Genomic DNA, 18,736 nt, shown 5'->3' on the forward strand with positions numbered 1-18,736 from the left:
AGTCTACGGCTCCTGTCGTGATAAACACATGCGTTGAATATTTTAAATAACAACTCAGTCAGTCCTAAAAATATAAATAGACATAAATATAACTTATAAATGGTGGAACTAGTTACTGTAGGTGTAAGATTAAATCCAGTTCAAACCAAGGACGAAAAGACAACACTTTAAATGACATAATCATCTCCCAGGGCCCACCTATAATCATCTCCCGGGCCCACCTATAAATAACACTATATAAACCTGGTTAACCCTAACCCCTAACCCTAACATTCTTACGGTTTGTGTCATTCTTCTCCTTAAAGCTGCTTTCAGACATGCACTGAACTCTTGAGATTCTCCGCATTTTCCTCAGAGTTTTGAAAAGATATTTTCAGGTGAACAAGCGGAGCCACACATGTAGAAGACACCAACGAAGATGTCATGAGGGTTTGTGGTGATAAGAACCATCGACGGTTCACGTGGTCTCCGCAGCGGAATTAACACGTCACTTCCTGCCTCTGCCTGCTGCCCAACCCCTCACCTGAATTATGAGGAGGATTTGTTGCTGTTGTGAATGCGTCTGTGCAGAGAACCTCCTGCTGAGTTGTGCATGTGTGGAAGTCAAACTGCGAATAAAGTCCAGACCCAATTCTCCAGGCTTTATCCTCAGGTCATGTCTGAAAACAGCTTAAGATTACTGCAATTAATTATTCGCCGTTTCCCCCAGAAATCAATCAACACCTACACGGCAGCTATAGGATTCTTCAAGAACACGAAAATATGAACACCGCCCACCCGCACCTCCTCATCCCTTATAACCTTACTCTCCAATCTACTCACCAGCTGTTGGTACCTAATGGCAGGACTTGAGACAGAGAGGTGGCTTTTAATGTCAGGGCTCCACAACTGTGGAATAACTTCACGTCCCCAGTGCCCTCTTTTAAAAACATATTTTTATTAAATAGCTTTCAATTAGATATTTTATTTATTGTCTCTTGTTTAAATTTGTAATTTGCATCCTTTGTTTTTAATGTCTGTGAAGCACTTTGTGAACTTGTTTTAAAAGTGCTATATTAAAATGTATGATTTTGATGATTATTATGATTATAATTGTTATTATTATTATCAAACTAAGCATTCACGTACAGTTATGTTATTATTATTATTATACAGTTACATGCACACGCCCTTGCACCCTGGAGTAAACTTACCCAAAGAAGCACAAACTTTTGCACACAGCTAGAATTAGACCGAGCATCATTAAAAACTCCCAGAGGATTCCTCATGGTCCCTGAACCCACCATTGAAAACCAGCGCACCGGCTCGCGCTGCCGTACACGGACTGCAGCTGTCGTGAAATGTCGTGAAACGTAAAACAGCGGGCTCGTTTGAAAGGAGGAAAGCGTCTCGGTCGTTATTGACAACGGTCACTGGCAAAGTTTGTGTTTGTTTCTTTGAGGGGGGGGGGTGAAAACAAGATGGAATAAATATGGTTGCCGAGTAAATATCCTCGGTGCCACGCGTCGTGACGTTGACCGGGGACGTGAGGCAGGAAGCTGCCAACAGACGAGAAGCGGAACATACGAGTGTTTGTTTGGTAGCATAGTTAGCTCCTGCAGCGCTAACGCTAAAAGCTGCTGGTCAGAGAGTCATTAAAAACAGGTAAGAGACGAGCTGTGTTCACTTCTCCCAAAGAGGCAGACTCCTCCGTGGAGCCACAGCTTAATGGGAATGTGCTAAAGAAGCTAACGAGCCTCGTCAATGGGCTCACATGCTTTTTAAATCACCATTTGAGTCGTATCTTCTATGCGCTGCTGCTACAAGTGTCATTTCAGCCATGACAGGCATTAGAGTGATGCTCACTTGTTGTGTTGTTTCCTCTTCAGTCCAACGATGTCTTCCCGAGACGACGAGTCCCGTGTCCTGGTCCTGGAGGAGCAAGTGGAGAGTTTATCAGACGAGTTGATGCAATGTCAGGTGTGTATGTTTATTAGGTACACCCGAAGCCCCAGCTGATCCAGCGGTCCTGCAATAAATCCTGGTTTCAGAGAAGCTGTTGAATGTTGTAGGTGTTGAGTCTCCTATTTGTGAGGATGTAGTTTGTGCTACTGATGAACTGGGCAGTGCCATATAAAGACAATAGACAAAAGCATCTGTAGCATGATACAATTCTGCAGATCTTCAAATGTTCTCTCTTGTCCAAACTGCTTTCCACCTTCCTAGATTTTCACTTCTAAATTCACGTGTGACAAAGAAAAGCATTAGAACCTTATGTTTGAAACGCTGTGAGCAGCAAAATGTTCAACAATTTAGCTTAAATAATTACATTTTCCAAATATTTTCAAGTTAATGTTGTGGTGTTGTTCACTGATAATTTGAACAAACACATTTGCGTCTCCGATCATAGTATTTGAAAGTTTTTATCGATGTTCCATTATGTCTAATTGGAAATTAAAAGTTAAACTACTGCAAAAATGGCTTCCAGACCCTATAAAAAACCTTGAGTGGATCCCCTGGTGCACCATCACATCCCCAACCTAGCACCTGTGTGTTGGAGCTGATTTCTGATTTATTGGAAAAAGCCGTCTAATCAAATAAGTAACTACGCCACCTCGCCAGTGACCACACCAAACACTGTGAGGAGTTTTCTGGTAATCACTCTATTCAAAGGTTAAGGGCAGTGGACGTCACATCTTGTACAGATTGTCGAGCTCCATGAAGCTGTGAATGATAAGAAACACCAATGGTTAAGGCTTCGCTTCGTTATAATCTATAATGTGATAACATCTAATTAATCTAAAACAGTGAAATCTACTAAGTAAACTGACGGCAGCAACGTCTGTCAGCAAATGTCTCGACACATGGATAATTGTTCAGCTCACTAGTCTAAGTAAGATTGTAAAGAAAAGATGTTCAAGTGCGGCACCGTGATTTTCTCACTGATGTATAATCAAATTCTTACTGTGCACTAATGCAGTAATAAAGGTTAATGCTATTTGCCACTTGACTCTAATTAGCCCATGAACTGCTGCTTCACATAATCTTATCATGGACCCTGTTAACCAGTGAGTAAAACATATTTTGTGTAAAATGTAAGTGCCAAGATTTCTTTCCTCTTTTCACTATTCCATCTCCATCAGACAATGACTGCCCACTTCTTTTTATAATAATCCAAACTATTTGTTATCTTAATTACTGCTATTTTCATTCATTTTGATCAGACAAAGACCTGTGACTCACCTAAGATACTTGCATAGCATATCTCCAGCGTTTGCGGCCATTAAATATAAAAAAAGGATTTCTGGGGAGATAATAAAACATGCCAGGAAGTACATCTGTGTCAGATCCTCAAATTCTTACCCTAAAGACGTGAACTCATGATTATAGTTAATGTTTGAAATTGAAAATCATATCAATGTTCAGGCAGTTTGTTGTGATTTAAAGACGAGTTTTTGAATGAACGTATTTTACTAAATCGCACAAAGTGTATTTTAATTGATCTTCTGTCTCTTTTGTGTGCAAATCTCCTGAGCATACCTTATTAAATGTTCAGCATTGACAATAAACAGTTTGCAGGAAATCTCAGTTTTCAGAGAACATGTGAATTAATTGACCTGCCCTCCCCGTTTTGTATTTGTTCTGCCTAATACAAACACAGAATCAGTCAGTGCCCATGAGCAGAACCTCTCAGCTTCACTCTGTAAGTCGGTGATTGAGGGAGAGTGTCCTTGCATACTCACCACCAGGTGGTGCCTAATAACATGAGTGAAGTGAACCCAGCACTTCTCATTTTGCATATACACAGCACCCTACAGGTATGTACACAGTTTCTGGGTTCAGCATGAACAGCATGATGATGTGTTACTTTGAGTTTTGATCAGGCTATACCATACCACCACCTACAACACGTGGGGCAGGGACATTTGTTGTGGTGCTGTTTGACTGTAACTGCACATGAGCCTGTTTCCATACCTCCTGTCTATAAAGTTTGAAGTAACTTTTGAAGTTAACCTCCTAAATTTTATTCAGAAAAAGAAGTTTCAGACTTTCTCCCCTTTAATTTGTAGGAGACACAAGTACAACCCACTTACGGTGCAAATCAATGTGTGCACCTTTTCAATTTAATAAAAACCTCAGTAGCTTCTTGTTCATTAGTATTGGGTATGAAAATTTGATGGCTGGAATCTAGACATCATAAAAAACACATTTTAAAAACCTACTTCGGGAGGACTTTATTTTCAGTATCTAATAACAAAACGAAAATATTTCTAGCGCCTATAAAAAAATCTCCATAGCATTGTAAATGTGCTTTAAGTGCACGTATAACTGCCATTTGTCCTGCAAACATTTTGACATGCAAATTAACTTTCTACTTAAAGAGCAATATTCATATTTTTCTTAATATTTGTAATGCACTGTATTAAAGTAATATATGGTAACCAGTTTACCAGCATTACTGCACAGCGACAGTTCCTGTTACTTTACATTGAACTGACATGGAAACCGTCCTCGGTGGTCTCGTTTCCAGCAGAACATCAGTGATTCTGTCTATCTAATGGGGACCTTAGTTGTACCATTTAAATAGTGGCATTAGAATACCATTGATGTCTTAAGTCCCTAGCAAGATGTACTTCAGGACAGCCATTAACTACAAAGAGTCTCATCTGTCGGCCAGCAAATGTTCCTACTAGACCATGCTAATTTTATTAATATGCGGCTGAGTTCCAGTGGTTCTTTTTGGTATGTTTAGCCTATGGTGTTTCAGTGTCTGGATTCTAGAATGAATAATTCAGTGATCATCAAACACACATTCAAAGCATCTTTAAGTACACATACGGCAGAGGAGCGCTCTTGATGAGAGTCCTGACTGAACACTTGTCTGTGGATTGGCTAATGGCAGCCAAAGGCCAGGCAGAGGGAGACCACCTATTTCATGTCAGCCATGCTGCTTAATTTCATCGTTAGCTGCATTGCCGGGTTGATGTGGTGAGATCTCTATCGCCGCACGCACACACACACACACACAGTTACATACAGATGCATACAGAGACCGATATCTACAGTCCTTCCACTTTATATGTTCAAGTCATGGCCTTATCAAGGTCTGTTTCTGCCATTTTTAGTAAATAATTGATTAGACACTTTTGAAAAGGGGGTTAAAATTCATATACTAATTGGAGACCAGTAGATTCCAGTGGGAGGGATGACTTTTATCTTATGATGATGTGAACATAATTTATCAGATAATTTTATATTAAGTCGATTTGGTATAATTCTGTCTTTTAATGTCAGAAAATGTAGTTTTTAGATGTCCCTCATTAAATGTAATGTAGCTTAAAAATGTTTGAAAAACCAGCGAGACAATTTGAATTGGAAATGTGTCAGGGGCTGGCTGGGTTTCTCTGCTTGAAGATGACTCTCTCTGTCATCAGCTTTGAGTTTCTTTGGGGCTAGTTACTTGGGAGCTGTAGTGGAAAACATATCCGGAGAGCAATTGATTAATAAAGAAAATGCAAGCTCCACCGCTGTGTTTTGATTTGGATCCCAGCTCTCCCCGGTCATAAATAGTGCATAATGACAAGTGTCAATGCTCGCTCCCCTTGAGTCGAAGGTCACATCTCAGCCATGGAGATTCCTGTTTAGTGAGGCTCATGATTAGAGAGGGCAGTCCAGATCAAAAACTATTTTGTACAAGATATTTAAATTATTGATTGACTACCCCTTCTGTCGTATGCAAATGCCATTGATCATCCTATCTAATTTTTTGTTTTTTAATAAGGAGCTTGCTGCACTTTAAGACATATTTAGCAAAAGCTATTTATCTCAATTAAGAATAACAGCTGTTGACTTGCTGAATCTATATTTTCACAGGCAGACAAGGAGTTTGTGTGGTCCCTATGGAAACGCCTGCAAGTGGCAAATCCAGACCTGACCCAGGCTGTCAGTTTGGTGGTTGAGCGGTGAGTCAATTCATTTTTTTTTTAAGTGCTACCGGAGAAGCTCAACAGCTGAAAATTCCTTTATCTCACAAGTGAGGAGAAATATGTGTGAAAGTCGTTCAAGGGGTGTTTAAGGCACCTTGGCCATTCTGCTGGGGTTACGACGAAATCTTGTGCAGATGCTGATTTAAGCCTTCTTATCCCCGGTCTAGCAGTTCAACCATGGAAACCCTTTTAATGAAAACACTCCTCCGCTGCCGCTCCCGTCTTGGACAGTTGAAACGCTCCTGCCAAATACTTGTCTTTATCGGATAAATTGTGAGATTGTCTATGACCTCTTTTTGCAGGGTGGCTAAGCTATATGAAAAGCAGTTGCATGGGAACTTTCAGAAAAGACGGAGGGAAGGATAATGCACAGCTAGATAAATGAAATAAATTTCTCCATATTTACAAATAAAAACTGCACGTTAAATGTTGTTATAATACAGGCATCACTGCAGTTCGAAATGCCTTATAAACACATTTCAAATACAGTTGAGATTTCTTTAAAGCTTCATTCAATACTTCAGTTGTTACGGACTTTTTGGTCTGTTGGGGATACATTAGAATGATATGTGCCCTATCATGGGTGCATATCACTTACTTTTTGAGGTCTGTCAGTAGTTGCCAGACCCTTAATAGGGGTAAAACATAGTGCAGAGAGTTCCTCAGTACCTGTGCGTCTCATTCCTTCTCCACACCCTCTTCAGTTCCTTTACAGCCCCTTAGGAAACCCATCAAAGTATGCTGCTCTGCTGAGACTAGTGGGGGAACATGCATCCAGAGAGTGCATGTGTATTGTATCACCTGATGCGCAGGAGAATATTGACATGGTAATTGTGTCGACTCCAGTCAAGCGCTAGTGCACCGGGAATTGCCATTCACCCTCCCCTATCCCTCCCGTACGGATCTTGTAGAGTGATTGGTTGGTTGCTCAGGACATGGTGAACACAGCCCAATATACAAGGAGATGTAGCTAGGCCAGCCTGCGTTCCAGCTCCTCTGGGGACGCCAGATACTTATTTCAGCTTCTACCAGGGGAGAGGGCTGATCAGAAGAGGCAAAGAGACGAGAGAAAAAGACCTCAGAGATGGGAGGTGTAGAAGAAGCAAATGATGAGCGAAGAGAATGGAGGGCCCCTGGTGGCCTAAAGCAGTTGAAACAAACAGGTCCCAAACTGATGCCTTGTTTTTCTCTCCTTAAAAGTTCATTATGATAAAGGAGGTGCTAGTGGGCATGAGACAAAAGTTCAGAGTAACTGAACAGTAGCTAAAGATTAAACAAACTTTCTTGACATCACATTTTTTTAAATAATTTGGCATCAATACATTTGGTAAGAGTTAAAATAACATGGGCCACATGTAACAGGATAAAGTTATTTATTTGGTAAGTACACCAGGCACACAAATAATTTAATTATACTTCGAAAACAAAATGTTTATAAGAGTTAGTTGCTGGAAGGACACCGAGATTCTAGAGCCTTTGGTGAAAAGGGCCTACAGCTTGTGCTGTTGACAAAGACATGTGATGTCCACAGCAGAATTCATTTGTCTTATCCAAAGCCCCAAGTCACTGGATTTCAGATGACTGTGACCATGTGGTTATTTCTTTTTCTTTTCTCTTACTTCTAGTGAGAAACACAAAGCCGAGATTAAGGACAGGAAAGTGTTGGAGATCTTCCAGATCAAAGACTACAAGATACAGCAGCTGGAACAGGTACAGTACAGCAGGTTGTAACTTTCTGTGCTAAACTAATGTCTTTTAGAGTTCTGGATCATCCAACAAGGTCTGAAATACAATCGCTGGGCACGTTATTAGGAATACCAGTACCCCTGTTTGTTCATGAATGGAGCGACAAACAACAACAGCAGTCCCGTGGATGGCAATTCTTTTATTGATGAATCAACAGCTTGTATCCATGGACCCAACATACCGTGTGTCACCAGTCCAGGCTGCTGCTGTTAGTCCTATAAGAGTTTGGGGAATGTTTTCTGGCACACTTTGGATCCCTCAATACCAATCAGCCTTTGTTTGAATGACACAGCCTGAGTATTCTTGCAGAGCTTTGCTTCCCTTTATGGCCACTATTTACAATCGTCTAATGGCTACTCCCAGCATTTAAATGCTCCATGTCACAAAGCAAAAGTCATCTCGACTGGTTTAATTACATGGCAGTGAGCTTACTGTACTTCAGTGGCCTCCATAGTCACTGCATATGAATTCAATAGAACAACCAGTATGTTTTTGTGTGTGTGATGTGGTAGAATTGGGACATTTGCCGCCTGAATGTGCAGCTGACGCATCATTTTGAATTCATACCCAGAAGAATCGAAGCAAAGGTCCTACACAGTGTTAATATGAAGTTCCTAATAAAGTGTTTGGGGAGTGTCATTTGTATGTGTCAGTGTGAATAAGAAAATAGTAAATTAGCTTTTTACTTTTTTCACCACTGTATTTGGCATCCTTGTATAAACTAACCATATTTACAAATCTTTAATGTGGAAACTGAGAGTTAAATGTCTTTGTCAATACACTGACCAAATGTGCAACAGGAGGGATAGTCTTTCACAGTTATCAACAAATGTTAAGTCTTAGCTTGCTTAAATGTCAGGTGAAACTTTTATAAGCTAACGTTTTGTAAAGGAGTTAATATTCAACATAATCTGTGTAATTCTAACTGGATACTTCAAGCTGCAGCTCTCTCTTACCTGCTTTATTTTGCCTTCGCCCCTTGAGTAATGTTTCTTGATGGTATGATGGCTAACGATAATGACATCACTAATGTAATTTACTCCAAATCATCATCCCTTCACTGAAGCATCTGTCAGTCCCCTTCATTAGCGTCTCTCACCCAGACCCGTGTTCGTTCCTAATGAGACTGGCTGTAATGGAGTCATCAACTTGCCAGCCAGTGTCTTTTTTTTTTTCTTACTTTGCCCTCCTCGGCCATTTTAACTCTGATCCAGTCAATTTAACAGTCAGAGAAGTAGCTCATAGAATTACTACATGTGTGATGACATCAAACTGTACTTCAGAGCTAATTTGAGAAACCAAGTGCAGCATTTTTTTTCAAAGGTTCCAAACAAATCTGAATGAAACCTCCTCTAAGTTTAATAGTATAATCCTCTTGATGGGTGTGGCCCTCCTTGTTTTGGCTGTGCTATGTGCTTGAATCAGTTTTCAAGTCTGGCGGATGCATTAGTGCCTGCGACAGCCAACTTGAAAGCAAATCTCCCAGCCTGCATTTGTTTAACCTCTGGATAGGACTGTGCTGGCAATGCAATGATGTCTGGGAGCAGTGCTCTGCCATACGAGAGAAATGTATTACATTCTTACTGTGGAACACATTATTTATAAAACAAGATTATTTTAAAGGCCTTAAAATTTGGTATCTTATTGAAAAAACATCCTGTGCAGCAAGTGTAAACCTATTTACATGATGTTTTATCAGTTTATCTGATCCATTTCAATTCTGCTTTAGGAGAAAACCGTGTCGTATTTTCATCCTTTTGCTCGTTCTCCTTCTCAAACTGTTGCTATTATAACTTGCAGACTATTTTAAACGCTCATTAATAGCACTCGGCTCTGGGCTGTCATTCAGCCCTCAGAGAGGCATAATCTCATCCATAGTCTTGAGCCATACATACCCAAATAGTGATTAATTGGTTTTTCCTCTTTTTTTGGAGATGTGATGGTCCACTGGGTCCACACAGGATTTCACACTCCTCTTAATGTCTCAGCTTTCCAACTTTGATGATGTCTTTTTTTTCTTCTTCTTGCTCTTCTTATTTTATTCCACCTCTTTCTCTATACACTTCCCCTCGCTGCTCCTTTTCCATTTTTGTTACATAATTAGCTTTCATTTTTGAACTGCATTGGGAATTTTCAAATGCTAATCTTCATGTCCTGGACCTCTTAACTTGGCGGAACCCCCCTCTTTTTCTCCTCTATCAATTGAGCACTACTGGATTTCAAATTGTTCTCGCCTACCTCATTATCAACGTTTGAATTTATTGTCTGCTCTCCAGTATAAATCTCTATTAAAGCCCCTCTGTTCTTAGCACGACGAGCTAGGAGTAGCGAGAAACGCTAAATCCACTATCTAGATATATCTGAGCGATTTCCCTCAACATGGCAATTAATTGCATCCCCGAGCACGGTGTTATTTGAGAGAAGGGTGTACCCACAGAAGGCCGTGGATTACCAGCCAACGCCAAACCCCATCTGATGCAGTGTTCAGAGGCCAGCCGCCTCCTGCTCAGGCCACAGTGGCTTCCAAAAATCATGAAGTGAACATAGACCAGCATCAAAACTGGGTAGTCATTAAAATAATTGTATCATATTTGAAGGTGTCTGGTTTGGTGAACATGGACAATTGTTGCGCTTTACAATGTTTTGTGATTCATTGTAGAATTAAAACGAGTGTAATATAGATCCTTACAGTTGAGTGTGGGCGGTTGCTGTTAAGAGTGGAATAAAAACAGAATATTAATTGGCAGCTGTTTTGATAGTTGGTAAATGGTTTGAAGTATTATTTCAAAACAGAATGTCAACTATTTCATGGCTCAACGTCATGTTCCTCAAATGTTTGAATTTGCAGCTCGTTATAGTCTTAACATCTTTGTAAACTGGATGTCATTGAGTTTTGGATAGTTCGACATTACAAGACATTTAATGATGTCACCTTGGGTTTAAGGAAATTGTGACGATCATTTTTCATTATTTTCTGATGCTTTAAAGATCAGTCATTTATATAGAAAATAATCTGCAGAATATTTGATTATGAATTTAATCATTAGTTGTATCCCACTAATACAAATTACCTGATTAATAATTAGATTTTTTTTCTTTTACAATCAAAACCTCATTTTGATTTGAGGTTCCCAATATTTAAAGGAATAATATAACCTGTGTCTCTCCTTCTCTCTATCTGTGTCACGCTGTCTCTTTCACTCTCTTTTTCTCTCACTCTCTGCCAGAAAGTGGAAGGGCAGCAGCAAGAGATCAACAACCTGCTGCAGCGGAGGACGACAGTGAATGAGGACAGTGCCTCAATGAAGAAGGAGCTGACAGCTCTGTGTGAACAACTCGTCGATAAGGATCAGGAACTTAAGGTTGGTGGCACCAATTTTCAGTGGCAGTCTGGGTCCTATGTCTCTTCTCTGTGGCATTGAACACGACAAGTCCTCCCTTCGGCTACAGCCACAGCCATTTGAATCATTTAGAGGAGCGGGAGCATTGCTTAGCTTTCTTTAACACAATCTCTGTGTTTGTTTCTTCTTCTCTCACTTCTCAACCTCGCTCCGTCTCAAGCCTTTCTTGTTTTTTAGCTTTCTTTCTTGCTACTGACAATAGAGAATACTTAACAGCTGGAAAGTGTGTGTGTGTGAGGGAGGAAGAGGGAGAGAAAGAAAAGCAGGTTGTTAACTTAGGTTAAGATAAATACTTAATGACCGCTTCAGTGGGGGAAAGTGAAAAGTGTGCATGTGATGGTGTGGCTTATCCCTAATTATGCTTAGATGGGACCGGGCTATGATTAATTGATAAAGGAATGGTCCTTACACAGTCTTGGTGAGGTCTCATGGCGAGAAATCGTGGGGGACAGCATCAAAGGAGACCTGGGTTGAGTCTAATGGGTCTTGCAGCAAGCACCATTCTCATTAGGAGCCTGTCATTAAAGCCGACAGACTGGCCCCAGTACCTGCAGGAGCCCAGCTCTTGCAGCACGGCTCGGCCCACACCAACCAACATCTGGCCGCGCGGCCCAGTCATACGGTACAGGTGACCTTGGCCAAACAGCAGCCCATGCAGGGGGCTCCCGCAGCAAAGCCGGTCCACTGTTTACATATTCATTCAGCCTCAGCCCCATGGGTTGCTTCTCTTTTTTGCATCACTATGTCTTTCTTTTTTCATTTTCTCAGTTTGAATTGCTACTTTTTCTGTTTCTCTCCTTTCGTCACTGTTGTTTATTTGGCCCTCATGACCTCCCACTCTTCTCCTTATACACACACACACCTCTTATCCAGGAAATGAAGACGGAGTGTAGGAGGAAGGAGGAGGAGGAGCGGCAGGTGGTGCAGGCTCTAGAGGAGGAGAAAGAGGGATTAACTTCCCGCTGGGCCGCCCTACAAGCTGACCTGGAGGAGAAAGAGAGGCAGGCCGACACCCAACAAGACCACAGGGATGCTGCCCAGGCCAGAGTCAAGGTATGAACACAGGGACAAGTCCATTTAGCATATTTTTCCGAAATGTTATTAATATGCATTGTCCCTGAAAGTAAAGTAAGAAACACACACACCCACACTCAAAGTTGTACAGGAAGGGCCCAGTCCTTTATCTTGAACACACCTTGAACTCTGTGATCCCTCACACCTTCTCCTCAGCATGAGAATATAAAATATATCTGTAGCAAATCACATTATTTAAATATGTAGAGACTATATTCAAAGGAAGGAAAATGAATCATTAAACACGAGGGAGACTCTTTTTCCTGTTCACCTGATGACCACAACTGAAGACTCAAGACCAAATGTCCGTCATTATTTATCATCACTACCAACTCTGAGAACATGAGTTGATCTAACAGTGACAGCGGTATCGCTGTTTAAACATTCAACCAATCAGATCACAATCAGTGTCCTTGAGGAGGTTTCTCTCGCCTGTTGTCATTTCCTTACAGAATTAATTTTTCCTGTCAGAGTCTCAGGACACCGGAGCTTCAGAGGAATCTGACATTCCGTCTGTCCTAATAGACTCATCATTATGAAACATACTGCTACTCTCGTGAAATGGAGTCAGACAGAAAGTCTTGTATAAGTCAGGACTGGAGAGTAATTACACTTGGACGGGATGGAGCCCAGCAACTCGGCTTTATGCACATCCATCACAGCCTAAGACACTCGACCTGCTCCTCAGTTTTAGTATCATACTTTGATTTGAAAGATGGAGATGGAGAATACGGGTTGTGCAGGTGGATACATTGTGTCAATTTGTTTGACATAGTAAAGATTTATCCACAAATATATCAGTATTACAGTGAACAAATAGATTAGGTACAATTATTATATAGTTTACTACATGTTTTTAACTACACAGGAGATTTGAAAATGAAAGAAGTGCTTGACATCCTTGTTATGGTCATATATGTAGAAACCTAAGATGATCAAAGTCTATCAACAACACAAACAGTGTCATTAAAAACTAAATATTGTATGTTTTACTGCAGGGTAACCATAGTTTGCTGTAAGATGTGTTTAATTGCTGTTTTATGTACATTAACTGCTATGGTATTTCTTCATTTCTTTCCTTGTAATTACTAATGGCTAATTAATTTTTCATATGGTTGATTCTGGCCCTGTGAAATACTGCTTTTAATTAGATTTAAACTATCAAGGCTCGGGGACCTTTGTGTGTTTGATGCAACGCAATCTGCCCTGCACTAATGGTTTCTTCTTATTAAGGAAAAGCTGTCACTAGCACCTTGTCTACACCTGCTTCAGAGTGAAAGCAGCACAATAGCAGCAGCTGCAGTTCTTCGTCAGTGTGTACATCTTATCTGCTCAGAAGCATTCTGACACTGCTCAAAGCCCAATATGCATTAGTGTAAGCTGAAAGACGACACAATCAAAAACCTGACATAAAAATGCAAATAATATATATATATTTATTGCTTTTAAGTAAGTGCATATAGTTGTAAGATGTGGAATTAGATTGTTTCTTTGTGATGGCAGTTTTTCATTAATTTTCACAAATAAACTAAATGAATATGACATTTGAAAATAATCACTAGTTGCACCCATAATAAAAAGAAGGAAAATATGTTTTTCTCTTTGATATTTACTCTAAAAAAGATTTGGATCAGGTTTTAATGCCAAGTAAACTTATAGTTGGCTCTTTGTTATTTTTATGAACACAATCAAAACCCTGTGTTTGATTTCAGATTTCTAATATTTAAAACGCATAATATAACCTGTAACTCTCAATCGTCTGTTTCTATCTTCTGCTTTCATCCTCCTTCGTCATCATCAGTCATATAACTGCTTTTCTGTGTCTTTGCAGGAGGAATATGTCATGAAAAACCCTTAAATCAGATTTTTCCTTTATTTTTCTGTAAGTGCTTTATATTTGACGTTACTCTGCTTTACCAGGAGCTGGAGGAGGAGCTACATAATACCTGGAAGGAGTTGTCTAGCATGCAGAGCCACGGTACCAGTCAAGCAGACCAGGCTTCTTCCAAAGAGAGGGAGGTGGCAGCGAAAGAAGAGCAACTCAGTCAACTTCGGTGAGCCCTACCAACTGAAGCGTTGTCCTGTACATTTCAGTGGCTGTTTTCATGTCTCTCATTGATTTTTGGGACCAATTCAGTAGTTAAAGTATCAGTCTGTCCTGTGTAGGCATATGCATATACATCACCTCTCATGGGTTTCTGTTTGCTACAGCTCGTATATCACTCTACGCCGTGAGGCTTGGGGGTGACACAGATCTCTTCCACTCTGGCTCACCTAAAGCCACTTGATAAGCCCTGCATAGTGGATATGCTTTAAAAGAGGGAGAAACGGGAAACAGGGAAGGCTTTGGCTAAGCTTTAGTCGATATGATAAAAACTGTGAGAACCGTCCGAGCCTTAGTGGTAATCTCAACCTTTTTTAACTACTTTCCTGTTTTAATGCCAGAGGTGCTCAGATGTGTCAGTCACACCACGTCTAGAGACCAACCAAGGTTTTAGCTACGTGATTAAAGATGTCCTCAAATGTTAGAGAGCACTTTGTGCTAATTCTATGGGACACAAAACAAATCCGAAAATTAACTTGATGTCATTGTCCTGAAGTCATCACCAAGCCCCAGCTGGTGGGTAGCCACTTTGACATTAACATGTCAAATTCTTTGGGAATTTATCTTTCCCTCCATGATTTTTAACCGTCCAGGCCTAGAGGAAGTCAAAACAGTGCCAAATCATAATGCTCCCTCCACTTTATTTAACCACTGGGATAATGTTTTCATGTTGGTATGCAGTGACCTTTTTATGCCATATTTAGTGCTGTGTAATCTTCCCAAACGGTTTAACCTGAATTTCATCGGCCCACAAAATATTTTCCCTGTAGTTTTATAGAATCTCAATCTGTCTTTGGAAAACTTCAGGCGTGCTCTGATGTTCTTTTTGTAGAGCAGAGGTTTCCTTTGTGGTGTCTTGCTTTGGGAGCCATGCTCCGTGCAACCATGCACCATGACTTGTCTATGGTTGACTCATAAACAGGTTAGAGGTTTTAACTAGCTTCAGTGATCCCTTAAAACCTGTAGCTGTTACTCTGGACTTTTTTTGTTTCTGCTTTGTGCCATTGGAGTCATCTTAACTTGTAGTCAGAGTAGCCACAGAACTAAATTCAGTTTGTCAAACTGTCGACTGACGAATATCTAAAATCTTTGTGACCCTCTCAACCTTTATGAAAATCAACAGTTCTTGATCATCAGTCTTCTGAGATCTTTATTTTTGCAAGGCATGAGTCACATGAGCAGAAGTTTCTTGTCGATAGACAAACTCTCAACGCTTGAGTGGCTCTAATCCACACATCCAATCTGGTTTCATTGAATTGACTCCAGGTTTGTTAAATCCTGACTCCAGTTATCTTTTGTCTTTATCCTTGGGGTTTAATATTTTGTGGAACCTACATTGTGGTTGTTTGAATGCTGGATTCAATATGAACAAAAACAATACAATACTTAGTGTTATTAGTTTAAATGGACTGTTTGTAATTTGCTGTAATTTAGCTTAAAATCAAAACATATTTTAAGACACATTTATGGGTGAATGCAGATACTTCCAAAGGGTTCCCTTGCTTGACTCGTTATTTCAGTGTATTGATTATATTCAAGGACATCACTTCTCTTGTGCAAATGCATTATGTATTTTGTATATGTTTGTGTGTGTACATAGTCGTGAGTTTGCAGAAGTGCAGACTCTGTACAGACAGAGCTCAAACCATGCAGCAGAGCAGAGCCATCTGATCAAGCAACTGGAAGGACTCAACCTCGACACACAGAGAGTCCTGAGGAACCAAGAAGAGGCACACACTGCTGACACCACGTCCTACCAGAGGGTACTACTCACACATGCAGATACACAAGCCAAACCTCAAACTCGTCATTATTATAACCACTTTGTTGCGCTCCACTCATGCCTCACCCGCTGGGGTGATTTATGTCCAGGCTCACTGTAACCTACAATTATTTTACTGGTGCCAGAAAATAAGGACTTTTCCCACAGTATCCTGTTACTAGTGAATATGTTCTTAACCTACCACCCTTCTGTCGGATGACTGTTCCTCTGTGCCATCCACAGACCTAAAAAAAGGTGGGGAGCACAGGCAGAGGCTTGGAGCAAGTATTACTCATAAAACATTAATGATCATTTTGGTTTCACTCACCAATATCTTCTTTTTTTTAAATATTTTTTGTATTTGAAAATATCATTTTTTGCTCTTTACATGAGGGACTTTGTCTCATCTTCCTCTAAAGCCTCCTTCAGACAGGCACTGGACTCATGTCCTGCCTCCTAGATGCCGTGCCTAGGTGCCCCCCCTCACCTGACTGCTTTAGAGACTTTTCTATTGTTGTGAAAGCATCTGTCCTGGGTGTTCTTCGTATATGAAAGACACAATCCGGAAAATGTCTGCACCCTATTGTCAGGACATTATCTGGAGTTCATGTCTGAAATCGGCATATTTGACATCCCATCTCTAGTTGATCTGACCCATTCTTTTACCTCGTCACCTCCCCTCCTGCCCTCTGTTTGCTTTACCAACCTGTCTGTCTTTATTTGTGCTTGTTGACAGCTGTACAAGGAGTTGAGTCAATGCTACCAGGCCCTCGTGTCCAGCGAGGCCAAGCTCCGTCAGAGTCACCAGGAGCTGGGCAGCCGGCTGGCTCAGAAAGACCAACACATCCTGCAACTCCAGGCCCAGCTTCAACAGCAGGAGCAGGAGCAAACACAACTGCAGCAGCAACAACAGCAGCTACAGGCGCAGCAGACAACAACTAACTCCTCAACCAACAGACAAACCAACTTTAAGGTAAGCACTCCTCTCATTGGTCACCTTCTCCTACTCGTTAGCGTTTACCTAGTGCATTGCAACTCCAGGCTAAGAAGTGCTTTTCTGCTCTGCTGCAGTTGTTGAACTTTGATTTGCACTTGTGTGGGTATTGCCAACAAACTCCAGTAGGCGTATTATTCCCTGCTTATTATACCTATACTTTTTCTTACACGATACCCACATTAAATGATGGTGCTTTTGTCAATCACTTGTCGAGAGCTAGTGTGTAATTGTCCTAAGGTACAGAAACTGCAAAGTGTAGGTGGATAAGTAGGTGCAGCAATAAATGATAAGCCCCACCATGGCCTGTGGTGGTGGTCTTTTACTGAGAATCACTCTCTTGATATCACTCCAGTTCACCTTTGATCTGTCCATCTCTCTTAGCAGCAGTGTCTTTCATGTCAGCTATCTGATCTTCCCCTCGTTCCCGGTCCTAGGAACACATGCACTCGCTGACTTACTTCATCCACCTTCTCCCTCTTTCCTCCCACTCAAGTACCTGGAAGTCCTTTTAACACACTCCGGTCACATAGCAGTTAAGACAGCTAAGAGGTGGAGAGAGGTGCTTTAATTGGAGCCCAGTAATGTTCTTGAAGATGCTGTTTGAGTTCCAGTACTTCATCTGTCAGTCAGCAGGGGTTTCACTTCAGCTCTCTACCTTTGAACTTTCACCCCAAGGCGATAGAGGCTGAAGCATACATTTAATGGTGCAGCCACAATTTAAGTGTCCTTTAATAACTCCTAATAAAATGGTGATAGGTGTTTCTCGGACCACACAGTGTCAAAGACTGGGTGGAGAATACTAACGGGTATCTATATCTTGTACACTTGAGCCACTAGTTATAACGAGAATCAGTCTGTTCTGCAGCATGACTTTCACTTCAGTTTATACTGTGGCTGATTGCAGGTAAAACAACTCAGGAACTGGTGATAATATATATTTTTAGCAGCAGTTGAGTAATTTCTTTGGCGCCAGAGACTGCAACTGTTTAATTTGATTAGTTGATGTTTTCTGACAGTGCTGTTCCCAGACTGCGGAAGCTACAAGATATCAGCTCAAATATTAAGTGAGTTACAATCGCCCTGTCTCACTTAACCCTGTTAATTTAACCAGCTGTGAAGTATAAATGGATCATTTAGTCAGTAATTAAATTCAGTACTGCAGTGTTCCTCCAGTAATTAATACTACATTTAGAGACGATGTGTGTGTGTAGAGTGGGCATGCATGCATGCATACATGCATGTAGTGTATTTTGTGTGTGTGTGTGTGTGTGTGCGCGCGCGCGCGTGTGTGTGTGTGTGCGCGCGCACTTCACCTTCACTCTCTTCCACAGCCAGGTCAGAATAAAAAATAGCTCACACATTTTCAAGCTTAAGATGTAATTACAAAAATATTATTTATTTATCCTGTGATCAGAATGAATATTAAGCTTTGTTTACTGAACACATGTAGCTGCTGTCTGGCTGATTTGTTTCTATAACTTTTAACTTTCTTCCACATCAAAGTGAACAGATCAAGTATCCCAAGGTATAGTGTTCAGTCAGGAGGGCTTTCTGTTTCCCACTCTGTAATTTCACTGACAGGTTGTGCGTATGTGTGTACGCGTGTGTCTGCACGGGCGTGTGTTTGACTAAAGGTGTGTGTTTCCGAGCGCATAATCGCAAATTCTGTAACAACTTCCTCCCGAA

The 18,736-nt window shown here is 40.9% G+C and overlaps 1 protein-coding gene across 1 annotated transcript in view; it reads left to right on the forward strand.

Moving 5' to 3' along the window:
* The first annotated feature begins 1,346 nt into the window (after positions 1-1,346).
* Positions 1,347-18,736, forward strand: part of cntln (centlein, centrosomal protein) — an 82,860-nt gene continuing 65,470 nt past the window's right edge. Inside the window, exons 1-9 of the mRNA XM_035184126.2 lie at positions 1,347-1,644; positions 1,869-1,959; positions 5,854-5,942; positions 7,592-7,676; positions 10,940-11,074; positions 11,987-12,166; positions 14,108-14,241; positions 15,892-16,054; positions 16,790-17,026. Of these exons, the coding sequence (XP_035040017.2) occupies positions 1,876-1,959; positions 5,854-5,942; positions 7,592-7,676; positions 10,940-11,074; positions 11,987-12,166; positions 14,108-14,241; positions 15,892-16,054; positions 16,790-17,026 (1,107 nt within the window). The 5' untranslated portion in view covers positions 1,347-1,644; positions 1,869-1,875. The remainder of the gene's footprint in view (positions 1,645-1,868; positions 1,960-5,853; positions 5,943-7,591; positions 7,677-10,939; positions 11,075-11,986; positions 12,167-14,107; positions 14,242-15,891; positions 16,055-16,789; positions 17,027-18,736) is intronic.

Source organism: Hippoglossus stenolepis, chromosome 2 (genome assembly GCF_022539355.2).
Source record: "Hippoglossus stenolepis isolate QCI-W04-F060 chromosome 2, HSTE1.2, whole genome shotgun sequence".
Lineage (NCBI taxonomy): Eukaryota > Metazoa > Chordata > Actinopteri > Pleuronectiformes > Pleuronectidae > Hippoglossus > Hippoglossus stenolepis.